The sequence below is a fragment of the Pongo pygmaeus genome, chromosome 23 (assembly GCF_028885625.2).
Source record: "Pongo pygmaeus isolate AG05252 chromosome 23, NHGRI_mPonPyg2-v2.0_pri, whole genome shotgun sequence".
Classification (NCBI taxonomy): domain Eukaryota; kingdom Metazoa; phylum Chordata; class Mammalia; order Primates; family Hominidae; genus Pongo; species Pongo pygmaeus.
In genome coordinates, this window is record NC_085931.1 from 57,393,734 (window position 1) to 57,419,391 (window position 25,658).

Consider the following 25,658-nt stretch of genomic DNA (forward strand, 5'->3'; position numbering starts at 1 on the left):
TCACTTAATTCATGCCAAATTTAAAAAAAATGTATGTCCCTGTTATCCAGAATTATACATATCTTTGGGTCAAAATAAGAAAGAGAAGACAGAGTTGAGGGAACACAGCCACATGGACTGTGAAGGTGCAAGGAGGCACCAGGGGCTGCTCTTACTTGTTCTCGCAGTACGGCCCATAGTGGCTGGGCCCACACTCGCACACGTAGCCCTGCGGGGAGCTGGGGGAGCGCACGCAGGCACCCATGTTCTCGCAGGGGTTCAGGTGACAGGCATCCACACAGTTTACTCCAAGGTACCCTGCAAGGACAGAGCCAGCATTACCTCCACCCACAATCCACGAGACCTTCCACGTTAAAATATCTGGAGCAACCTGTCCCCTCCAGAAGATCTGACTTTCCCTGGTACTCAGCAGAGGGAAGAGGAAGAGTGCCAGAGTCCCCCGAAACACAGCGTTAGGCGGGTTAGACTTGGCGATGCAGAGAGGAAGGCCCTCCCAGGCTGCCCCAAGGAGGATGAGAGCCTTGGAACATGGGGCCCAGGCTGCCCCAGGACACATGGGGAATGGCCACCAGCAGAAGATGACTTCAGCACCTCAAAACTCAGAGGCCACCCTGAATGGAGAATTTTCTTAATGTGCACTTTCCACTAATTCTTTTATTTATTTATTGAGAAGAGTCTTGCTCTGTTGCCCAGGCTGAAGTGCAGTGGTGTGATCTCAGCTCACTGGAACCTTTGCTTAAGAAGCTCAAGTGATCCTCCCACCTCAGCCTCCCACATAGCTGCGACTACAGGTACGTGCCACCACGCCTGGCTAATTTTTGCTTTTTTTTTTTTTTTTGGTAGAGATGGGGTTCCACCATGTTGCCTGGCTGGTCTTGAACTCCTGGCTTCAAGTGATCTACCCACCTCGACCTCCCAAAGTGCTGGAATTACAGGTATGAGCCACTGCACCTGGCCTTACTTTTCACTGTTTCTTTGCTGATCACCCCATGTGCCGAGGAGAGCGCCTGGGGCACTCTGTGCCTCGGGTAAGGAAGAGGCTCAGAGTCTCTCTCTAGGAGGGGCCCACTTGTTATAAAATAAAGCTCAGGGCTCCACGGAACCACAGGGAGTCGGCTGGGGACACCAATGCCCAAACTGAGCCCTCCTCCTGTGTTTCAGCCATAAGAGACCTCCCTGTCACTGAAGGGCCCCGGGAGGGCGGTCCCACCTTTGTCACAGACGCAGCTGTAGTCCTCCCAGGCGTCGTGGCAGTGGCTGTTGGGGGGACAGGGGCTCGAGGTACAGGGGTCCTCCACATCACAGCCGTCCTTCACCCTGACCTTGAGTGCGTTGTTCATATTCAGGGTGGCGACGTTGGTGGGCGTCCCCCCCATCCTCACTCCCTGCATTAAGTAAACAGCACTGGGGCTACAGGAGCCCAGAAAGGTACGTAGGGGTTAAGGGAACCCTGAGACCTCTCTGGTCCCTTGCGAGGCATTCATCTGTGATGCCCCATTTATCTACAGAGCTGGGGTGGGCAGGGTTGTTCCTCTCGCCCCACGGCCTGCTGGCCGGAGTGCAGTGGAGGGCTGGGTGAGGAGCTCAGAGGGCACGCTGGTCTGACCTCCTGGGGTGCGCGGTGGGGGCGTGAGGCGTGGATGTCCCTGCCGAGGGGGCTGAGAGCTGAACGACTCTGAGAGCAGCTCCCTCGGCCGTAGCTGGAACCCCTGGCTCCAGGGGACAGGCACGGGGCCCACTCGGGTGACGTCTGTGGTTGGACTGGGTGGGGGTGGCGGCGAGGGGCTTGATTCAGGACACTTCCCAAAGGCAGAGGGGCAGGTGGCTGGCATGGCGGTGGGGAGCTGTGGGGACCAGGGACGGCCCGGATGCCAAGGGGAACCACAGGGGAGGATGGGTCTAAAGAGGAAACAGGAGCTGTTAAAGTGGGGATGCCTGTCAGACAAATTCTTCGCTCATTGAAAACTAACAGGTTGACCAACGGCACCAACTGCAGTGCTGGCAGCCTCGGAGCTGCCTGTGAGGGGCAGGCCCCCCGCCCCCCACCACCCCCACGTACCTGCATGCAGCCTCGGAATCCACGGCGCACGGAGACCTTGTCTTCAGAGGCGCCCCCGACCACCATGCTCCTTATCGTCAGCCCGGGAAGCATGCCCCCGATATCTGCCCTGTTCTGTGTGGAGAGAGGGGCCGGGGCTCTGAGGGCTGCATCCACCATCCTAGAAACATCTTCCAGATGGGAAGGATGCGCTGGAAGCCTAAACAGTCGCTTCGACAAACTCCGCAAAGCCTGAGGACATTTGGGCCTCCAAAGAGAGAGCTGGGCCCAGCTGGACAGCGTGGCTGGCTGTGATGACCAGGGCGAGGGGACCAGGCCAGAGGATGGGTGTCCATGCCCCAGCCTAGCCGAGGCGGCCAGTGGGGTCAACGTGGGCAACTGTCCCGCCTCCGTCAAGGGCACAACACTAAACCAGCCATGCTGTGACAGAGAGCTTGGCGAGTCAGGAACACTGCAGTGAATGGAAATCCGCTCACCCATTAACACTGTGGGAACCCAAGAGGGTCTCAGCTGAGATCCAGTCCCAGAAAGGCAGGTGCCTGGAACACACCTATTTACTCCCAGGTCTGTGTTGTAAGATGAGCCTTGGCTCCAAGAGCTCTTGGAGATCCCAGGTCGCCCCTTAAGCGTGTGGGCATTTCACACACAACATCTTGGGTTACCTGCCTGCAAACTGTGGAAACCTAGTTTGGTTAAGTGTTCTGAACATTGTCTGGGATAACGCCACCTGCCTGCCTGGGACAGCTGTGGCTCCCTGGTGTCTCACAGGCCTGTCCGGGACCTGGGTCTCATTGCTCTCCCAGTTTTGCTCCCCATCCATGCTCTGAGGGCATGGGCCCTGGCATTGCTACTTCAGTACCCTAAAGACAGTGTGCGGAGCCTGCAGGTGTTGCTCAAGATGGCTTTGCTAAAAGAAACCGCTGCTGAAGGCACCAGCAGCACCACGATGAGAAATGTAGCTGGAGGAAGTCAGCTGCTGACTGCCGGGGGCGGGGCATCTGGATGAAGGAGGTGAGGAAGATGCCAATGACCTCAGTACAGGGCAGAACAGAAGCCCACCTGCGGGGGCCCAGAAAGTGCCTCCCCAAATCCACAAGGTCTCTGGTGGGTCCTGGCACCTCAAGGGGTCATTCTGTTTTTCCCTGGGCCGGAGGAAGGCTCTATCCGCAGAGGAGGTGCCGGTGCCAGCTCACCTGGTCCATCCCATAGTCCAAGGACATGCTGACCAGGTGCTTCATCTCACTGTCCTCCTTAACATTCTTCAGCTCGATCAGCAGGTGGTGCCACTCCCCGTCGGTCACCCGCACCCTGGACAGCATCACGGACTCCACATCAGAAGGGCCGTGGGACACCTCAAACTGGAGGTAGTTGTTCAGGATCTGGAGCAGGGAGAGCCACACCAACTGATTGGTACAATGACAATGAAAGAGAAACGCTTTGCAGTCACTTAAACAAGGAAGCTGTGAAAGGAGACTGATGATGTGGCACCAGAGACAAGACAGGTGCCGGGCGCGGTGGCTCACGCCTGTAATCCCAGGACTTTGGGAGGCTGAGGCGGGTGGATCACGAGGTCAGGAGATCGAGACCATCCTGGCCAACACAGTGAAACCCCGTCTCTACTAAAAATACAAAAAATTAGCTGGGCATGGTGGCGGGCGCCTGTAGTCCCAGCGGCTCAGGAGGCTGAGGCAGGAGAATGGTGTGAACCCGGGAGGCGGAGGTTGCAGTGAGCCGAGATTACGCCACTGCACTCCAGCCTGGGCGACAGAGCAAGAGTCCATCTCAAAAAAAAAAAAAAAAAAAAAATTAGGCAAAGTTGGCCAGGTGCGGTGGCTCAGGCCTGTAATCTCAACACTTTGGGAGGCTGAGGTGGGTGGATCACCTGAAGTCAAAAGTTCACGACCAGCTTGGCCAACATGGTGAAACCCCATCTTTACTAAAAATACAAAAATTAGCTAGGTGTGGTGGCGGGTGCCTGTAATCCTGGCTACTCAGAGGCCGAGGCAGGAGAACTGCTTGAACCCGGGAGGTGGAGGTTGCAGTGAGCTGAGATTGTGTCACTGCACTCCAGCCTGGGTGACACAGCGAGACTTGGTCTCAAGAAAAAAAAAAAAAAAAAAATAGGCAAAGTTGGCTGGGTGCGGTGGCTCAGGCCTTTAATCCTAGCACATTGGGAGGCCACAGCAGGCAGATTACCTGAGGTCACGAGTTCAAGACCAGCTTGGCCAACATGGTGAAACCCTGTCTCTACTAAAAATACTGAAATTAGCCAGGCATGGTGGCAGGCACCTGTAAGCCCAGCTACTCAGGAGGCTAAGGCAGCAGAATCACTTGAACCTGGGAGTCTACTAGAGGTTGCAGTGAGCCGAGATTGCGCCACTGCACTCCAGCCTGGGAGACAAGAGTGAGGCTCTGTCTCAAAATAATAATAATAATTAGACAAAGTTGGCCGGGCATGGTGGCTCACACCTGTAATTTCAGCACTTTGGGAAGCCAAGGCAGGCGGATCGCTTGAGGCCAGGAGGTCAAGGCCAGCCTGGCAAACATGGCAAAACCTCGTGTCTACTAAAAATACAAAAATTAGCCGGGCATGGTGGTGTGCTCCTGTAATCCCAGCTACTTGGGAGGCTGAGGTGGGAGGATCACTCAAGCCCAGGAGGCAGAGGTTGCAGTGAGCCTAGATAGCACTACTGCACTTCAGCTTGGGTGACAGAGCAAGACCTTGTCTCAAAAAAAAAAAAGTATAGGCAAAGTTGTTCTTTGTTGCTGTTGCCTGTAACACTGATTAGAATTGCTTGTCTTATTCTACGGGAAAAAGGATCAATCGCTTCATGGAGGTTAAGTAAGGGAAGGGCCAAGAACAAGCCCCATTAGGCTTTTAAATACTGGGAACCAGCTTGATTCAGGTAACTATTGGGCTCCTATTTTTGGATGTAAACATAAACATTATACTTTATAAGACAAGATTTAATCCTCTGTGTTTAATTACATGTATGAAAAAAACAAAAATCAGCATGGCAACTGGCCTAAACACTCATATTTTAAAATAAGATAGGCCAAGGGCAGCGTCAAAATCTTAGTTCTCCTAAGAAAGGACTAGGCAATTTGGACCACTTCTCCTCTTGAAATCACCTACGAACATGAGACAAAATATTAAAGAATGTCTGTTTGAAGGCACTGAAGTGGCTCCAGGCAAAACAGTTTCAGGCTCACGACCAAGGAAAACACAGAATCTGCAAAACAGCGTGGCGTGTGTTTCCCTGCAAGGCCATCAGCCGGTTCTGGAAGACACAGTGGAGGCTGAGTGTGCAGTCAGGTCACGGCTGTCAGGTACCTGAAACCCTTGCCCTCCTTGGTACTCTTCAGCCCTATCAGCAGGTGGTGCCACGCTCCATCAGTCACCTGTGACCTAGAGTCTCAGGATGCCTCAAAGCTTTCTAGGTTCATGGGGCTGGAGGATTAAAAACTGGGGTTCATGGACTGCCAAGGGTTGTTCCTTGGCTTCTGGTTGGAACCTTGAGGGGTTTACACTAACAATAAAAATGAAAAAGACCCACCCTTGCATGACTGGAAGCCCAGCTTTGAACCACCTCAGTCTGTGACTGCATTAAAGTCTGTGACTTTGGGAGGCCGAGGCAGGTGGATCACCTGAGGTCAGGAGTTTGAGACCAGCCTGACCAACAAGGTGAAACCCCATCTCTACTAAAAATACAAAAAATTAGCTGGGCCTGGTGGCAGGTGCCTGTAGTTCCGGCTACTTGGGAGGCTGAGACAGGAGAATTGCTTGAACCCGGGAGGCGGAGGTAGCAGTGAACCGAGATCACGCCACTGCACTCCAGCCTGGGCGATGGAGCAAGACTCCGTCTCAAAAAAAAAAAAAAAAAAGGTCTATGACTGCATTCAAGTGCTCTGGGAGGGCAAGTGCTCCTAGTGGTTGCCAGAAGCAAACATGGAAGATAACGACATCCCCATCATCCCCATTCTAGTTTCATCCCCATTCTAGTTTCTCTTTTTTTTTTTTTGAGACAGAGTTTCACTCTTGTTGCCCAGGCTGGAGTGCAATGGCACAATCTCAGCTCACTGTAAATTCCACCTCCCAGGTTCAAGTGATTCTCCTGCTTCAGCCTCCTGAGTAGCTGGGATTACAGGCACCCACCACCACACCCGGCTAATTTTTTGTATTTTTAGTAGAGACGGGGCTTCTCCATGTTGATCAGGCTGGTCTCGAACTCCTGACCTCAGGTGATCTGCCTGCCTGCCTTGGCCTCCCAAAGTGCTGGGATTACAGGCATGAGCCACTGCACCTGATCCCCATTCTAGTTTCAAATTCTCTCCAGTTTTTCAATAAAATGTCTAGCACTCAATAAAAAATAGCCAAGTATATGAGGATATAAGGTAATATGCTTGAAAACCAAGAGAAGCGAGGAAGAGTGGCAACAGACCACAGACTCATCAGACAGACTCAAAAATAACACTGGGAACCACAAAACTTTCAAGGAAACAGACTCAGTGAGACCATTAGACTTACTTCTGGGTGTAGGTGTTACAGAGATAAGAGTCAAATGGCCATGTTTAAGTACAGGTAAGAAGAATCAGAAAACAAGGTTGTAACTAACCTAAGATGCTCATATTTAAAGATAACTTCAAAACATAGCCTAGATTTTAGAAAAACAACTATTAGCACACTGCTTATATTATATCTGAAATATAAGGATACAGAAAATATTGAAAGTAAAAGGATAGAAAAAAATACATCATATAAATACCAACCAAAAGAAAAATGGTATAGCTATGTTAATGTGAGACAAAGTAGACTTTAGGCAAAAATCCTCACTACAGAAAAAGAGGAATTTCATAATGATAACCGTGTCAATTTGCTGGGAAGATAAATCAACTCTAAATTTGTATGCACCTAATAACCTGGCCTCAAAATCTATATAGCAAAAATCAAGATTACTAAGAGGAGTAAGAGATAAATCTACAGTCAAGGTAGATTTGTAACTAACTTTTCTCAGTAAGTGAGAAGACAAAGACAAAAAAACCAATAATTAAAACCAATAGGCCGGGCGCAGTGGCTCACGCTTGTAATCCCAGCACTTTGGGAGGCTGAGGCAGGTGGATCACGTCTGGAGATCGAGGCCATCCTGGCTAACACGGTGAAACCCCGTGTCTACTAAAAATACAAAAAAAAAAAAAAAAAAGCCGGGCGTGGTAGTGGGCACCTGTAGTCCCAGCTATTTGGGAGGTTGAGGCAGAAGAATGGCATGAACCCGGGAGGCGGAGCTTGCAGTTGAGACGAGATCAAGCCACTGCACTCCAGCCTGGGCGACAGAGCAAGACTCTGTCACACATACAAAAAAAAACAATAATGATGTAGAATATTTGAATACCACAGTTAACAAACTTTACAGATAACAACTGCAGAGCACGCAGTGGCATGTGTACAAAACTGGCTAGAGGCCAGGCACGGTGGCTCACAACTCTAATCCCAATACTTCGGGAGGTGGAGGCGGACACATCACCTGAGGTCAGGGGATCGAGACCAGCCTGGCCTACATGGTGAAACCCCATCTCTACTAAAAATACAAACATTATCTGGATGTGGTGGCAGGCACCTATAATTCCAGCTACTCAGGAGGCTGAGGCAGGAGAATCACTTGAACCCAGGAGGTGGAGGCTGCAGCGAGCTGAGATTGCACCACTGCACTCCAGCCTGGTGACAGAGTGAAACTCCGTCTCAAAAAAGAAAAAAAGAAAAAAAACTGACTAGATCTGGGCTGTAAACCACATTACAAAGCTCTGAAACCACATGGTATACGTTCTTTGACCTGCAATTATGCTAAAAACAATACCAAAATGATTTACTAGAAAATGCTACATGAGGCTGGGCATGGTGGCTCACGCCCGAAATACCAGCACTTTGGGAGATCGAGGCGGGTGGAACACCTGAGGTCAGGAGTTGGAGACCAGCCTGGCCAACATGGTGAAAACCTGTCTCTACTAGAAATACAAAAATTAGCTGGGCGTGGTGGCACATACCTGTAATCCCAGCTACTTGGGAGGCTGAGGTAGGAGAATCACTTGAACCTGGGAGGCAGAAGTTGCAGTGAGCAGAGATCGCGCCACTGCACTCCAGCCTGGGCGACAGAGCGAGACTCCGTCTCTAAAAAAAAAAAAAAAATTTCCTTTGCCATTCTCTTGCATTGTTCTTGCTTAAAAAACTCCAAAGTGAGCGGATCAGTGATAAAAGTGACTTTCTATCTACAAACAAAAGTGATATCCACAGAATGAACCTGTTTTATGGGTGGTAACTGCTTCCTATTTTGGGCGTGTCCCTGGCTCTCAGTCAGAGAGGCATTCAGCAATGGCACGGTTATCCCACCTGACAAGGTGCGTGGATTTTGGGTGCCCGAGAGCAATTAGCCAAATTGCTTGGGCTGTGGGATGACAATGGAGTCTTATTTGTCTCACCACAGCGGCAGGGGCACAGGGGACATCCTTTGAGGGACAGCCAAACTGCCGCTTTACAGAGCTCACAGGCCCACGGGAGGGCTGCAAGCTGGTGAGGGCAAGGAGAAATCCCCCAGAACCTTCAGTAATGCATGGCTGACCGGCCTCTGCGAGCCGCCCTGGCAGCCTTCTGGGTGCCCAGTGGGGTCTGTAGCATCCCCTCAAGGCCACCCCTCCAGCCACCCAGACTTCCACAGGGAGGGCTGGCTGCAGTCCCTGGCAAAATTCCTAATTTTTGGATGAGCTCTCCATGATGTAATTACGCAAAGGGCACAGGAGTCTGTGGCTTCCAGCGCCATTCCTACTGAAAGCGCACTTTTTTCCTAGAGAGACCCCACTGCCAAATGACAACTTGCAAGCTCCAGTCCATCACCTGCATCAAACAGCCAATTTAATTTGTTCTGACAGTGAAACCACCACACAGAAAATACCATCCCCAGGCAGCACCGCACTTGCCAAGTTTTGGCCTGCAGCAGGCTTCTGGGGCTGCCTGGCAGACTCATGAAATTACAGGTTTAACAAGGGCCCACAGGCCAGCTGTAATCATCCCTGGCGCACACCGCACCTTCCAGGCAATCCGAGAGGTCTGTGCTGGAAAATGCTCCCGAGCTGTGACCGCGGAGGAACAGGAGGCTCCCCGTCCAGGCCTGAGCCCCTGCCCCAGCCCTGACCCATCTCCTGAGCCCTCGCTGATCTGCTGAGGGACTGACCTCCACCAGCCTGCTGGGAGCACTCTCGGTCCTGCCCCCACCACCCTCCAACCAGGCACTCATGGCGGGGAGGGCATGTGCTGGGCAGTCCCTCTGTCCACCCGCCAACCCTCATGCCAATCTTGGCTACACGGAACTGTTTCTAGATGGGCTGTCCATAGGAGTGACAGAGAAGGGCCTATGGCCATCCCAGGAACGTGGGCCGTAAAAGAACCATAGGGTCCCGAGTGAAGAGCCTCTACGCCTCAGTTTCCCCTGTGTGGAACGAGAGCTTGGAGCAGGCACTCTGTAAAATCCATCTCACCTCTCACCATCTGACCCCAGCCCAGCCTCCCCTGATGGGGGATGGTGTCCAGGACACACTGGGCAGCACAAGAAGGCCCAGAGCCCAACAGGGAGCAAGGGCAACAAGGCATGGCTCCGCACGGCACACAGCTGATGGCAGAGGACACGCAGCCCAGACGCCGCTTTGGGAGGGACTTCCTGACCGCAGGAGCCTGGGGAGGGTCATCCTGGGAGAACAGGGTGAGTGTTCCTGCGTGGCCGACCCCAAGGCAGGAGAGGAGGCTAACCGAAGGGCAGCATCTCTGTGTGTCGAAGGGAGGTCAGGAGGGAGCCCCAGGCTCACTCTAGTTGGAGATAATGAACAACCAGAAGGAAGTCAGTGCTGCTCTGAGACCGTGTGCACGCAGCTCTCATCGCATACATGCACACGCATACATATACAGCCACATGCACACAGACGTGCACAAATGTGCATGCATGGAGAGATGCACACACAGATGTGCACACATGCACAGACACAGACTGACATGCACACACACTTGCACGGAGATACGCACGCGCACACACATACAAACTTGGAGAAAAGCATAGGAGTCACATCTGTAATCCCAGCGCTTTGGGAGGCTGAGGTGAGTGGATCACCTGAGGTCAGGAGTTCGAGACCAGCCTGGTCAACATAGCAAAACCCTGTCTCTACTAAAAATACAACAAATTTAGCCAGGTGTGGTGGTGAGCTCCTGTAATCCCAACTACACTGGAGGCTGAGGCAGGAGAATCACTTGAACCTGGGAAGCAGAAGTTGCAGTGAGCTGAGGTTACGCCGTCACACTCCAGCCTGGGCAACAAGAGCAAAACTTTATCTCAAAAACAAAAAACAAAACAAAACAAAAAACCTAGGATGAAGGAAGGAATAACTCAGTTATGAATCTGTCAAATCAAGACAGAGCGCCCTGCTCAGGCACGGGTCCCACGGGCCACTCCCGTGCCAGGGGATGAGAATCAGTCCTAAGGAGAGACATAAAGCAAGCTTTTTAGGAGGGAGAATTGCCCAGTGAGTTTTCAGAGCTAGACCCTGATCAGAAAGGGTCACAGCAGCTGAGTTTACAGGAGAGCGCCGTGCCCCGCCATCACTACAGACGGGAATGACCTGGAGATGCACAGGCAGAGGTGCAAGAGGGCAAGCCGAGGGCCGGGTGCCCTCCCAGGGAGGGTCCCCATGGCTGCCTCGTGCGGCAGAGTCTCCAGGGTGTGGCAGAAGGGCAGCCCGATGAGAGAAGACAGGGCTCATAACTGTTTCTCAAACAAAGTGTCTACGGAGCATGGAAGATGCGAGCAGGAACTGTGTGGCGCAGGAAACCAGAGGAAAGAGTGCATTCGAATCACCTTCTAAAAGCTGTTCAGAATTTTTATCCAACAAATAAACTTTTGTTTCAAATAAACGAAACAGTAAAGATCAATAAGACAGAGAAAACAGGCAGACAGCGACAGAGCGGGACTTTAGGCATTTCTGGGCTGAGGCATCTCAAGCTCCCAGAGAAAGTGGACGCGCACTGGTGCCAACCACCACCTGGCCGTGGCTTTTTGAGATGGAGTCTCAGTCTTGTCGTCCAGGCTGGAGTGTAGTGACACGTTCTCGGGTCACTGCAACCTCCGCCTCCCAGATTCAAGCGATTCCCCTGCCTCAGCCTCCCAGGTAGCTGGGGTTACAGGCCCCGACCACCACGCCTGGCTAATTTTTTTTGTATTTTTAGTAGAGATGGGGTTTCACCATGTTGGCCAGGCTGGTCTCGAACTTCTGACCTCAGGTGATCCACCCGCCTCGGCCTCCCAAAGTGTTGGGATTACAGGCATGAGCCACCACCCCGGCCTGCACCTGGCCACAGCTTTAACTGGTGAGGCCCACTGTTTCCGCCTGAAGGCTCGGCACCTCCCTCAGTTCTGCAATGCCCACGCTCCAGCCAAACCCTCAGGCTAGAGGGAGACCAGAACTGCCGCTGAGCTCTGCTGGGCCCCAGGGTTGGCCCAGCCCCATGCTCCCTCACTCCTTCTCCGCCTCCCAGAGGAAAGAAAGGGCTGATATTCCCCCTCCTCCTCTTCGGAGAACCCCAGGGGCGGGCGCCGGAGGAAGGGCGAGTAGCAGGTGCCCAAGTGTGCACCAGGAAGCCCAGCGCCTGGGTCCCTCCCTCGGGCACCCACCTAGCAGGTGCCTTGGTGGCATGGGGCCCCAGTCACCTGGAGGCGAAAGCTGGTGGGCCCGCCACTGGTGGCCTCCATCAGAACGCTGTCCTCCTTCCGGGTCCGGAACATGAGCCCCAGGTACCAAGGCACAGAGATGATGACGTTCAGGTCACTCCAGGACACGACGCTCTCACCGCTGAAGAGCTGGGGGTGCGGCATGGCTGTGGACACAGGCCCGGGACCTCAGGTGTCTCCCAAAATCACACGGCCGCAGAGTTGGCTGCAGGGGTCGGGGATGGGCCTGCAGGCTGGGCCTGGGCCTGGGCCTTTTTCACTTTAACACGAAGGCCGGTCTGAGCCTCCCCTCTATGATGCATCTAGCCCTCACAGTCAGCCACGTGGGCTCCACAGAAGCCCACCCTGGGACATGAGCCTCCTTCCTGGGAAGCATGAAGATCTGCAGGCTCCCAGCATAGATGGGCGCGGCGGCATGGGGCTCTCAGGCTTAACAGGAGGCAGACGGGGGCAGGTTCAGGATCCCTGGGCTCAGTGGCTGGGGTGCTGGGGCTGGGACCTCAGCCCAGCCTACCCGTCCCACCCCACACCTGAGGGACTGGGGACCGCGGAAGCAGGATCAGGGGCTCTGCGGAGGACTGTCTCTTGGAGAGGGCAGTGTGAGTCCACAGTAAATGCAGCATATGCCGCCAGAGGCTGCCGGACCTGGATGTGAAGCCCCCTCACAGTGGTCCCGGGCACATCAAGGAGCAATGCCTCCCAGGCCGCCGTGACCGGGGGGATGGACGACGCCGGCCACTCACCTTGCTCGCAGTTCTTCCCGCCGAATCGGAGCGGACACTCACACAGATACATATTCCACCTGTTGACACAGGTGCCTCCGTTCTGACACCGCCTCCCATCGCAGAAGTTCCTCCGAGCAGCGCAGCCTGGCAACACAGAGCGTGCGGCAGAGCCTGACTTGGAGGAACCGCCCGGGGTCCCCAGTGCCAGATGTGGTGTGGGAAACCAGGACGGAATGGACACGGGGCTGGACAGAAGTCAGACCAGGTCTGAACGCCCCTGGCAACGGCAGGAACACGGGAACTAAGAAGGTGCTGAATGCACCGACCATATTTGGAGATGCTGGGACTCCAGGCCATCACGGCAGCCGGCCCGGTCACCTGGTGACACATATGCAAGACCCTAGGATCATGTGCGCCTCAGGTTAGCTGGCTGGGCCAGCAGTGCCAAGGCAACCCCAAACTGCAGATGCAGAAACTGCGGAGTTGCACATCTACAGCCTGGACTCCGGGTTCCATCCCAGGAGCTGCCCACAGCTGGACACACACATTTCTAAGAAAAAGACGGCTCCCCAGGGATCTGCAAGCAATGACCTCTGTGTGGCTGCTGACGTCCAGCCAGATGCCACTGAGGCAGCTCCGACGCCCTGATAGCCACACGTACCTTCCTGGGTGCCATTGTTGGCGATGAATCCAGCCATGTCCACATTTTTGCCATCGACTGACAGGTTCCGCATGCAGCCCACGAACTGCCGGTTGTGCACTGGGAAGTCTTCTGGCAGGTTGGGAACACCCCCCAGGAGCAGAGGGCCGGTCAGATCCAGGGACCTGGGGAGGTAAAGCCATCTTCTGTGATGTCAGGGCGGCGAGAGGCGGCCAGGGCGGGCTGGGCTCTGCAGTTGCCTCTGTGTAGCCTCTGCCACCGTAACTACTTCAGAAACCAAGCAGGCAGGTGGCGAAAGGCCAGAGTCAGAGGGGACTCCTGTGTCTGGTGCCGCCACTGGCTCCGCACGCCTCTCTGTGCCTCCGTTTGCTCACACTTGCGTTCAGTCCTGACGATCTGGGTGTTTCACGCTCACCAGTGACCACCAAGCCCTGCCTACCCAGGCGGGTCCACACCGAGACAGGATGTGAGCACAGGGAGCACAGGTCAAGGCCAGCAGGGACTATACTTTACTTTGGCCTCAAGACCTTCCAGGAAAAGGAAGGGACTTGAAGGGAGGCCAGAAGAAAATGAGAACCCAGCACTTTGGGAGGCTGACGTGGGCAGATCATGAGGTCAAGAGATTGAGACCATCCTGGCCAACAGGATGGTCTCTACTAAAAATACAAAAATTCGCTGGGCGTGGTTGGTGGTGCACACCTGTAGTCCCAGCTACTCGGGAGGCTGTGGCAGAGGATGGCTTGAGCCCAGGAGGTCAAGGCTTCAGTGAGCTAGGATCATGCCACTGCACTCCAGCCTGGGCAACAGAGCAAGACCCCATCTCAGAACAAAACAAAACAACAACAAAAAAACATAAGCCTCTGGGACCACCTGGCTGACACAGTCCTTCACTTAACAGAGTCCTGGAGTCCCAGGTACCAGAATTTGCGGGGACAAAGCCAGTGATCTGTGGAGATGGGGCCGGAGACCGTCTCAGGGTCTGCAAGCCGGCCATCACAACCCTGGGGTCGGCCTGGCCACTCTTGACACATACTTAGGGAGACTTATTCTAGAACATCAGAGGGAAGGTGCCCCAACCATGGACAGGGAGTCTGACTCTAGCCTGGAATGAGGTCGCCAGGGCACTGCACCCAGAGTGCCTATGTGGGGCCCTGCCCTGGGAAGGCCTCAGGGTGAGCATGTTTGGGGGTACGGACCCCCAGGGCCTCCCCTCCTGGGATGCTCACTTCTTGGAGCCAGTCTGAGTGCCCTGGGCAGCGCAGCTGTAGTTCCCAATGTCCCTTCCAAAGCGCACAGCCATGGTTGTGTCACAATCATCCACCGTCACCACGGCCATCTTCTCCCCGGACGGCCCATGGGGCAGGCCCAGGTGGCCGATGTTGGGCTGTAAGAAGAGAAAGCACAGAAGGCGTCAGTGTTTTCTCCACCAGTGCCCTCAGCAGGCGCACCTGTCACTCATAGAGTGGGGAGGACACGGCACAGGGTGGGCAGCACGTAGACAAGGGACGAGGAGCCCCCGGCCTTTAGTTCCCTAAACTAGCTGTGCTGGGCTGCTCGATGCCCCTCAAGTTCTGCTTCCCTGAATCTCAGAACGTGGCCTGGTCTGGACAAAGAGCTGGTGCTGATGGAACTAACTAAGATGCGGACGTCCTGGAGTAGGCGGGCCCTGATCCAAGATGACTGGTGTCCTCTTAAGAGGACAGATGCTGAGACGCAAAGGCACACAGGGAGAAGCTGCATGACGTAGAGGCAGCTGCTGGAGCGGCTGTTTACAAGCCAAGGGCCACCTGGGCCACCAACAGCTAGGAAAAGGCAGGAAGGGTCCTCCCCTTGAGCCTTCGGAGGAGACACGGCCCTACCCATGCCTTGACTTCTAAGCGCCAGACTGAGAGAGAATCATGTCTGTTGTTTGAGCCACCCTGTCCGTGGTACTTTGTGATGGTGGCCCCAGGAAATGAAGATAGCAGCCAACACCCACGCCCCGGGGACCCTCCTGTGAACACCCGCTTCTGCTCTTCTGGGGGTGTCCTCCTGACCACAGCATCTGGCCAGGCTCGTGCTCCTGGAGTACAGATACCAGGAGGCCACTGCCTGGCCTGCAGACGGCCCCACATCTCTCCTCTAAGGCGTGGAACTCCCTCTCTGGGCCAGGATTGGGTACAAGAGTTCTTCTGCAGTCAGTGAAACCTTTCCCTTCTTGAAGAGACTGTGGTTTGCCATCTGGGGACGAGCCCACTTTCCCCAGACAGCCCTCACAGGTCTCCGCTCCTGGTCAGCCCCTCCCAGGACACCGAGCATATCCACCCAGCCAGCCTCAGACGCCCTTCCAGCATGAAAAGCAGCACCCGCCCTGCACGATCCATGCTGGCCACGGAACTTAAGCATGTGGGTCTCAAAGTTCCAGAAACACAGTTAGTGCCAGCTCCAACCGGGACAGGTAACAGAATGTCTTTCATCTGTACAACCTGGATAACAAGACCTACATCCCGCGGGTGGCCGTGACGATGAGCCAGGAGATCACCAGGCAAGTGCCCCCACGCCCCACAATCGGCACACAATGCGCAGCAGAGCCTCCCCTCCACCCCAGAGAGAACCTTTTCTTCCAGTCCCAGCAGGGTCCCTCCCACCACCCCTATAAAGGATGGGTTCGATGCCTCCTCTTGATAGTTCTGGGGTCAGTTTGAGTTTATAGCATGATACAATCTCGTGCTTCTTTATAAAACTTGGAAATAGATCGTTGTAAAAACGTAGAATTTAATTAAATCATCCTCAGTGCCTTTTAATAGGAAAATAACAACCACATAGTTCATTCAAAAATAAATCTTCAGTTTTTAATAGGAACAAAGCATCTATTTTGATCAGGGAAACAAGGCTGAAAAGCAGGACACACAACTGGAAACAGGAGCTCAGACAGATGGCCAAGTTGATTGACTTCAGGAGACCCTGGACACCCAGGCAGCACGCCCTGCCTGGAGTTGTGCAGTGAGCAGCCTGCACAACTGTATGTGGCCACCCCAGCTGAGGCTTCTCCTCCCTCTTATCCAATCATCTAACGGGGGTGAGACCCATGACCGTACCTCAATTTCTTTTCGTGCAAGATAACGATTTACTATTAGAACACACATCCTCTCTGTGTTACAGGGAATTGAGGGTGATATCAACAGAGATACGTGAGTTTCCCACACACCCTTCTCTGTAAATCCAAGGGAGGCTTCTACCGTGACCCCTGGTATTCGAGCGCATGGATCACCTTTTTCATTTTTCTTTTACTTCAGCTGATGAAATCACAAGGTCTGATAAGCTGTCTCCTCAAAGACTTCACTTTTGGTTAAGCAACAGGTAGGTGAGCGCATTAAAAATCATCTGTTTTCTCACTCTGTAACACAGCCCACTTTGGAAAACGCGTGGAAGTAAGTGCCCATTATGGGATGCTTAAATGTGAGGTGCGATCCCAGGGAAAGGAGAACCTCCCATCACTGTGTGAGGCCCACATTATCTTTATAACTTATAATTTACATTTTTGGGGCTGAGCGCGAGACTTCTGGAGGAAGGGCGTAAGTAGCATTTACCCTGGGAAGGCTTTCATGACTCTAAGCTGCTGTTTACAAAACTGCAGTTGTTGTAAACTGCTGCTGGTAATCAACGCTCAGAGCTACGGATTCAAGCAAAAACAGCAGGATAAAGAAAGCTGGAGGCAAAAGACAAAGCCAATGCAATCCACGCTTATTTTTCGAGTGGCACTGACTCATGTGAGACACCCACTGCTAGGACACCTGACTTCAGTCTGGCCTTCGTGAATCAGAGCAGAAGGCACAGAGCGTTTAGGAAACGGTCTCTGATAGACAGTGCCCAGCATGTGCTGCTCAGTTCTGACTCCCGGAGACACCCACCGGCGGCCACTGGGTCAAAAGTAACAGCACTTTTGGCAAAAGAGCCGAATGTTCTCAGGTGGAGAACTGGAAGAACCAGCAGGAGGGCTGCACAGAGGAGCGGGGGGACCTGTGGGGTCTGAGGTCCCTGCTGCTCGGGGGAGCAATCACAGCATCCCGATGGCCCGTCCCCCTCCTGTCGCCCCAGAATAGGTGCTGAGTGGGGCCTTGGTTTAAAATGCCCGCCTCTCAGTGAGTGTGGGTTTAACGCGCAGGCTAACCATCCACTCTCCCGCCTCTCGGTGAGCGTGGGTTTAACGCGCAGGCTAACCGTCCACTCTCCCGCCTCTCGGTGAGCGTGGGTTTAACGCGCAGGCTAACCGTCCACTCTCCCGCCTCTCGGTGAGCGTGGGTTTAACGCGCAGGCTAACCGTCCACTCTCCCGCCTCTCAGTGAGCGTGGGTTTAACGCGCAGGCTAACCGTCCACTCGCCCGCCTCTTGGCGAGTGTGGGTTTAATGTGCAGGCTAATCATCAATGCCAGCAAGTGTTGGGGAGGCAGGGAGTACATGGACACGGTGCTGTGGGTGACTTGAGATGCAATGGACGGGGTTCCCCAAAGCATTAAACACAGAACTACTACATGACCCAGCACCACCAGCCCCAGGCGTATACCCAAAAGAACTGAAAACAGGAACTCAAAAACCAGTTCAGCAGTGTTGATAGCATTGCTGTTTACAACTCACAAAAAGTGGAAACCACCTAAATGTCCATCAGTAGATGAGTGGGTGAACTGTGGCCCATCCCCACACCAGAATCCCAGCCACTGAAAAGCACAAAGCACTGACACACAATGGTGGGGGGGTCCTGGAACACATCACGCTCAGTGAAAGCAGCCAGACACGAAAGACCACACACCGCGCAACTCCATTCCTACACAATGTCCAGGACAGGCACATCCACAGACACAGAGCAGACAGATGTTTCCAGGGGCTCGGGGAGGAGGATGGGGGGTGACTGCTAATGGTATGGGGTGATGAAAATACTTGAGATGGAATCTCGCTCTGTCACCCAGGCTGGAGTGCCGTGGCATTATCTCGGCTCACTGCAACCTCTGCCTCCCAGGTTCAAGCGATTCTCCTGCCTCAGCCTGCCAAGTAGCTGGGACTACAGGTGCCCACCACCACAACTGGCTAATTTTCGTATTTTTAGTAGAGATGGGGTTTCACCATGTTGGCCTGGCTGGTCTCGAACTCCTGACCTCAAGTGATCCACCCACCTCGGCCTCCAAAGTGCTGGGATTACAGGCGTCAGCCACCGTGCCCGGCCTGGGTGATGAAAATATTTTATTATTTTTTAAAAAGTTATTATTGGCCAACTGATGGCATGAAAATATTTTAGATCTCAATAGAGGTGGTGTGGTACAATACTGTGAATATACTAGAAGCCCCTTTAAAGCTTAATTTTATGCCATGTGAACTTCACCTCAATAAGGACAAAATAAAAAAAGATTCCTGGGTGGGCATCCTCCCCTCACCAGCCACCCTGCCACTCTCCACCTGAAGAACTTTCGGGAAGATCCTTCCAATTTTTCCCTGACATGGACAGAAAATGCATTATTTGGCCTTCCTGCCAGGTGGCTATGAGTGATAAAATGCAGTCAGAGAGGTGAACATTCTCCAGAAGGGGTTGAGAAGTACGTGGACAATTACACAGGCAGCTTGAATGGGGATAAGTGAAGACAACAGCAGATGTGTGTGATCTGGGCTCAGATCATCCATTTTTGTCAAAGGAAGACAAAGCGCGTCTCCGCTGAAAGGCCGGCGTGGAGCACGAGACGGTGGCAGAGAAGAGACTACGTGGTGCTAACAGCTCCAGACTGTGGGATGGCGCATCCGCCTCTGAGTTTTACACAGAGAAAGCAGCTCAAGCAGCTTCCGCAGGGCACTGGCGTGGCGGCGTCCGGTCAGGAAAAGCACTCGGTGGCTTGGCTGGGTCACAGCTGATGATGAATGGTACAGGTTGTGGGGGCGGGGGCGGATAAGGAATGAGACAGACGAACTGCCTCCTCACATTTCTAAGAGGAATTTTTAAAGTTTGCCACGTGTTTATACAAAAGAAAAAGACAGCGTTGGAATGAAGGGGGCCACAGGGTCGTATCTGAGTTTTCTCTCAATTCTTGTGTTGGAAGGCGCCGGGCACAGGATGGGCCAAGGCCAGCACGGTGGAGGCCCCAGCGCCCCGGCACCTGCCCTTCCAGGGCTCAGCTGTGTACTGTGCAGCAGCCGGCCAGGCCCAGAGGACCCCCCCCAACCCCTGCACCAACACCCCTTGCAGGAAAGGCCTCAATTCCCAGGCCTCACTTCCAGGACGTAAAGCTCAGTAGCTGGACCTGGTCACTCAGGCTGAGCAAGGCAGGCAGCACACACAGCGACTGGAGACAGCAGGGGCTGCCCACGGTGCCTCTACACCCCTCGGCGGGCAACCCTGGCTGGCACAGGCTCCCTGGGGCAGGAGGAAACAGAGCCAGCGAGGAACGGCCACATGCTCACTCCCGCCACCACCTGAGAAAAAACCTACGGTGCCACTGAGCACTGCAAGGAGTGGCCCAGAAGCGCTAAGCTGTGCAGATCCGGACTCCTGCTCCAGGAGTCATCCCTGGGGTCCAGACTCTTCTTATTTTCCTTCAAGGTATTTTCTTCCCTGCGTGCAGGCCCTCCCCCTTGGCTTCCACTCAGCCGCTCTACGCAGTGCTGGGAGTTTTTGCGTGCGCACAAAAACGTTTGGTCCTTACGAAGTACTCACATTTCTCCAGCCTTTTAACCTGCTGCAGACGATTCTGCATTGGGAGGCCAGTGGGGGTACGGTTTCAATGCTGGGGAAGGTAGCAAGGGAAGGCGGTGTGGGGGTGGGAGGGGCATGTCTTAGGAAATGAATGAATTCATGCTCTGTGTCAGAAATGATTAACCAACATTCATATCAAAGAATTCACAGATGGCTGGACCTCAGGAATGTCTGTAGAGTCAAACTGCAGCGCTGAACGTTCCATGCTGTCATTTCTCAAGATGACAAGGTTCAGGCCTGTCTGGCCGACAAATGCCCCAGGAAATGTGGGCAAGACCCCGTGCCAGTTCTGGCACGGAGACGACAAGCCCTCCCTCAGAGGCAGCCACTGCAGTTCTCTGAAGCTGCTTGGGAAAGTGGTGGGAAGGGTCACGAGAAGCAAATTCACGCAGATGCACGCAACCTTCCAGAATTCAAACTGGACTCTCAAGAGCCTCAGACAGGACTTTGCCAGAACGTAAACCTCAGACCGAGCTGCTACTTCCTGGGGGTCCCAATACCCCTAGGCAGGTAACAGGACCCTGTTCTGCCGGGTAGCCACCCTCTACACAGGGGCTGCCGGCTGCTTTTGATGACCTGGCTCGAAGGGTGCGGCATCCCCCCAGGGCTGTGAGCAGCAAACCGTCTGGAAGCCCAACTGAGCCACTCGGCCACCGGGTGGAGAGGGCGGCTCCACACTATCCCAGAGGTTGTAAGAGGAACTCAAGTTCCTCTGCCCAACTCTGGCTGAGGGGGACAGGTGTTCCTGAATCCCTCACCTGCCAGGGACCTGGGACAGAAGACATACTCTATGAGCCTAGGCAGACTCTTCTAGAAAGTGGGTAAGTACATAGCTGCTATCTCTAGGGCTGTTTGGGAATGAAACGAAAGGACGGATCTGAAACTGTGCAGTGTCTGAGCTGGCGTGGCAGATATTACTATCGTCCTCATTCTCAACTCAGGGTCCAGCTGGGCAGGCCCAAGGCCGGCAGGGGGGCTCACAGGACAGCAGTGTCCACAGCCTCCAACGAACATCACCTCCTTAAAGCCAAGGGTTCATATCCCGCCCCGACTTGGGAAAGTCACGTGACTTCCTGCATGCCAGGACTTGGCTGTACAACTGGGGGTAAAAATAGCATCTTCCTCGTGGGACGAAATGAATGACATGTGTGAAGTGCTTGCAGCCATGCCTGCTATTGTTATTTCTTGAAAAGATGTGAAGAAAAGCAAAAGAACATGCAAGTGGTTCTCTCAAGTTTTGCTGTTTTAATACTTCCCTATATTAAAATAACATAATACAGGGGCTGAACGCGGTGGCTCACGCCTGTAATCCTAGCACTTTGGGAGGCCGAGGCGGGCGGATCACTTGCCGTCAGGAGTTTGAAACCAGCCTGGCCAACAAGGTGGAACCCCATCTCTACTAAAAAAAAATACAAAAAAAATTAGCCAGGCATGGTGGGGGGGGCCTGTAATCCCAGCTACTTGGGTGGCTGAGGTGGAGAATCGCTTGAACCCGGGAGACGGAGGTTGCAGTGAGCCGAGATTGTGCAACTGCACTCCAGCCTGGGTGACAGAGCAAGATTCCGCCTCAAAATAAATAAATTAACTAATTAAAATAAAATATAATAAAATCATAAAGTTGATTTTTACATCTTTAAAGAAAAAAGAAGCAATTAAGCAGCTCATGCAATTAGCCTCTCCGGTGAACCCGCAGGCTCTTCTCTAGGAGCTGAGACACAAAGCCACCTGCAGCTCAGAGTTTGGGCACTGGCACGCCACTTCCTCCATTTATTCAACTATCCAAGAAAGTAATGCACAGTGGTATTAGGCTTATTGTGGGAGCATTAGAAAAGTTTTCAACAAAGGTCAGAACCAACTGGTCACCTAGAGATTCTTAAAAAATCACACCAAAGTCTTTTATTTCTCAGGCAAGGGGGTCTAACCCCAGTTTCCCTGACGATTCTGGCCAAAGACAAAAGTGAGGAGCTCTGTGCTTTCCTGATGGACGTATACAGTACATTTGGAAACACAAGAACCATTGAGTCCGAAGGCAGGAGTCCCCTGGGCATGCATGCTCAGCACTGGACGGAGAGAAGCTCCTCCTACAGAGCTCCACGATCCCCGTGGTAGTTAATTTTGTTCTGGAAATGATCCAGCAGGGCACTGTGCCAGCCCCCACTGAGCCAGACCCTTGACCAAAGCCCCCAGTTCCTGGGAGGAAGCCAGGGTCATCTCAGCCCTGCTCCTTTGGGGCTCAGCCATCAGGACTAGGTCACCTCTGCAGCCAGGCTGCTCCCCCAGGTGTTCTAGGAGCCTGGGAATTATATGGGGATTTGCTCAGAGGGGGATCTTCTTGCCAATGACAGATGAAGGGCCAAAATGCAGTGAGATACAGTGCCTTCTTGGAAAGCAACACGTTCCTTCTCTTGGGGGTTTTATAGACAAAAAATTGCTTGGTACAAACTGAGGGACCCTCAAGCACCCAACAAGAAGCTCATTCATGTTCCTCTACGGGTGGGAGGCATCTCAATCCTACTGCTACTCCCGGCTGGAGAAATCCTGACAAGCGAGACAAGGAGGAGCGCACGCTTCTAAACTGCAGCCTCCTGGGGCCTCCTCCACACGGGCACCGGGACAGAGTACCTGGGATGGGGCCTCTGAGCTCAGCCCCCACAACACAGTAGCCTGAGTGTCCCAGGAAAAACAGGACAAAGCTTCAGGAAGGATGGCAAGTGGGCTACAGTTCCCTCGAAAATGACTTTTCTGAGCAAGGAGAAAACGCTTACAAGAAATGTGCACATGTGCACACTTGCCCACTCACACGTGTGTACACTCACCTAAACTCGTGCACACTCAAACGCACATGTGCACGCCCACCACTCACACTCAAATGTGCCATCACCCACGCACATGCACTCATACTCATGTGCATATTTACCCACGCTCACGTGCGTACCCACATTCACACCCACATGTGCACTCCCACACACGTGCCTTCACTTACATTCATGTGCACTTATTCATACGCTCACACGTGCACACTTACCCACACTCATACTCACCCACAATCATGTGCATACTCAAACCCACATGTGCACTTACCACTCACTCAAATGTGCACTCACCCACACGTGCGCTCATTCATACTCACATGTGCACACCTACCCACACTCGTGCATACCCACATTCACACCCACATATGCCCTCACCCACACACTAATGTGAACTCACCCACACACGTGCACTCACCCACTCACACGTGCACACTCATATATGCACTTAGCCACTCGTGCACTCACGTGTGCACTCATATGCACTCACCCACTCGTGTACTCACATGAACATTTACCCACATGTGCATGCTCACCCACACCCAAATGTGCACTCACCCACACACATTTACATGTGTGCTTATTCACACACACGTGCACACACCCACACACGCGTACTCACCTAGGTGCACTCACCCACTCACGTGTGCACTCACATGTGGACACACCCACTCACGTCATTCATACTTGCACGTGCACACACATGCAGTCACATGTGCACTCGCATCTACTAGCACACACTTGTGTGCACACACTCACCCATACTTGTGCTAATGCTTGCACAATATACTCACCTGTGCACACTCACCTTGCGCACACATGCGCACAGTCTTGCACACTAACACATGCTCATACAAAGCCATGGCCTGCTCCTATAAAGACCTAATAGTCCCCTCTCTGTCCTCGATATGGGCCCGCAGGACCCCCTTCCTCCTGCGGTCAGTCCCCCTGCCTCCTCTTGCCCTGAGGACCTTTCTGACCAGCTTCCCTCCCTCCTGGCCTGCAGGCCACTAAGGGGTGACATGCTCAGTATCTGTGATAAGGTGAAGATGGGGAGAGGGCTGAATTGGGGGAGAGAGCACGGAAGCGCCTGGAAAAGACAGGGAGAAGGTGGGGGCCAGGGATGGTCACGGCAGGAAAACGCAACGGCCCTGGGATGGCACGTCCCAGAGCAGCGGATACACGGGTGGGTGAGAGATGCTGGGTCCGTGGCTCTGCCTAACCCCGGCCCTCCCCTCATCTACTCTGTGCCTCAGTTTCCTCATCTGTGAAACAGCAACAGCACCTCCTCCTCCAGAAGCTGACACGAGGATCACGGGGACATACACGAGCCTGGCACAAGACAGGACATCAGCCAGTACACTTCAGCCAACACCACCCTTCCTGCCGAGGTGCTGCAGGGGCAGAGGCGGGAAGGGCCAGGAGCCCCGAGATGGGAGGGAGGCAGCTGTGGCACAGTGCATCTCAGAGCCCCAGCAGTGAGGGGCTGGGTAGGGTGGGAAGGATGGGAGTGAAACAGAGGCTGCTGGAGGACAGTGGCTATGATGCCAGACAGGAAGCAACCTCAACCGGGTGTGAAACTGAGGGCTGCCCCAGCCCTGGGGCGACTTTCCATAACAGGGTTCTGTAACACAAAGGCCCAGGGTGGGGCAGCGCTTGCCCCCGGGAATCACCACGTTTCCATAGCAGGTGACTTTCTACCACCTGACCAGGCCCGTGTTTGGGAACGGAAACCAAGTGACTTATCTATTTCTGTCACATCACACACCAGCAGTGGGGCATCCCCCACCTGCCACAGCGCCTGCAGGCAGGGCCCCGCACTACCTTTCTGGCAGAGCTCGCTGGCCACCCGAAGACCCCTCTGTCGGCTCCAATGCCCCCATCACTTGGGCTCAAGGAGGCAGGAACATCCTGAGTCCGAGATGCAGGGTAAGTAAAGGCAGTGGCCGCTGACTTCACCACCTGACGGGAGCATGTGCAGACTGCCTTCGCAGAGGCCCCACTACTGGATTTTACAGAACACCTGCTGGGGCTGGAGAAGCCAGGGAAGCTCGCGAAGGGCGTGACCTTTCACGCAGCCACAGAACACCTGGGGAACATCCCCATGCCCCTCGTCTTAAACATGGAACTTCCTGTGAGACAGAAGCAAAGCCAACAAGGCCCTGGGGGGCAAAATTACGAGCCTGCGTGGCCGCCTCCTTTATCATAAGGATTTTACATACTTTGCAAGGCTTAATTAACTTTGTAAAAGTTTAGCTTCTTTATCTTACATATTCTGTAAATCCAATTATCTTTGTATTGTTTTTTATTTTATTTTTGAGACAGTCTTACTCTGTCACCCAGGCTACAGTGCAGTGACACGGTCTTGGCTCACTGCAACCTCTACCTCCCAGGTTCAAGAGATTCTCTTGCCTCAGCCTCCCGAGTAGCTGAGATTACGGGCACCTGCCACCATGCCCGGCTAATTTTTTGTATTTTTAGTAGAGACGGGGTTTTACCATGTTGGCCAGGCTGGTTTTGAACTCCTGACTTCAAGTGATCTGCCTGCCTCGGCCTCGCAAAGTGCTAGGATTACAGGCATGAGCCACCGTGCCTGGCCCTCAAATGATTTTTTTAAACAGAATATTTAAAAGAAAAAAACAGGGCCGGACGCAGTGGCTCACACCTGTAATCCCAGCACTTTGGGAGGCCGAGGGGGGTGGATCACGAGGTCAGGTGATCGAGACCATCCTGGCTAACACAGTGACACCCCATTTCTACTAAACAAAACAAAACAAAACAAAAAATTAGCCGGGTATGGTGGTGGGCACCTGTAATCCCAGCTACTCGGGAGGCTGAGGCAGGAGAATGGCGTGAACCCAGGAGGCGGAGCTTGCAGTGAGCTGAGATCACGCCACTGCACTCCAGCCTAGGCAACAGAGGGAGATTCCATC

General features: G+C 53.6%; 1 protein-coding gene across 2 annotated transcripts in view; it reads right to left on the reverse strand.

The window, feature by feature from the left end:
• The window catches only part of CELSR1 (cadherin EGF LAG seven-pass G-type receptor 1), a 180,426-nt gene that overhangs the window by 38,285 nt on the left and 116,483 nt on the right, over positions 1-25,658 (reverse strand). For both annotated transcript variants that reach the window (XM_054469469.2, XM_063662750.1), the window contains exons 6-13: positions 14,430-14,587; positions 13,204-13,367; positions 12,561-12,686; positions 11,797-11,963; positions 3,253-3,438; positions 2,060-2,173; positions 1,211-1,385; positions 156-297 (exon numbers count right to left, since the gene is read on the reverse strand). In XM_054469469.2, the coding sequence (XP_054325444.2) occupies positions 156-297; positions 1,211-1,385; positions 2,060-2,173; positions 3,253-3,438; positions 11,797-11,963; positions 12,561-12,686; positions 13,204-13,367; positions 14,430-14,587 (1,232 nt within the window). The remainder of the gene's footprint in view (positions 1-155; positions 298-1,210; positions 1,386-2,059; positions 2,174-3,252; positions 3,439-11,796; positions 11,964-12,560; positions 12,687-13,203; positions 13,368-14,429; positions 14,588-25,658) is intronic.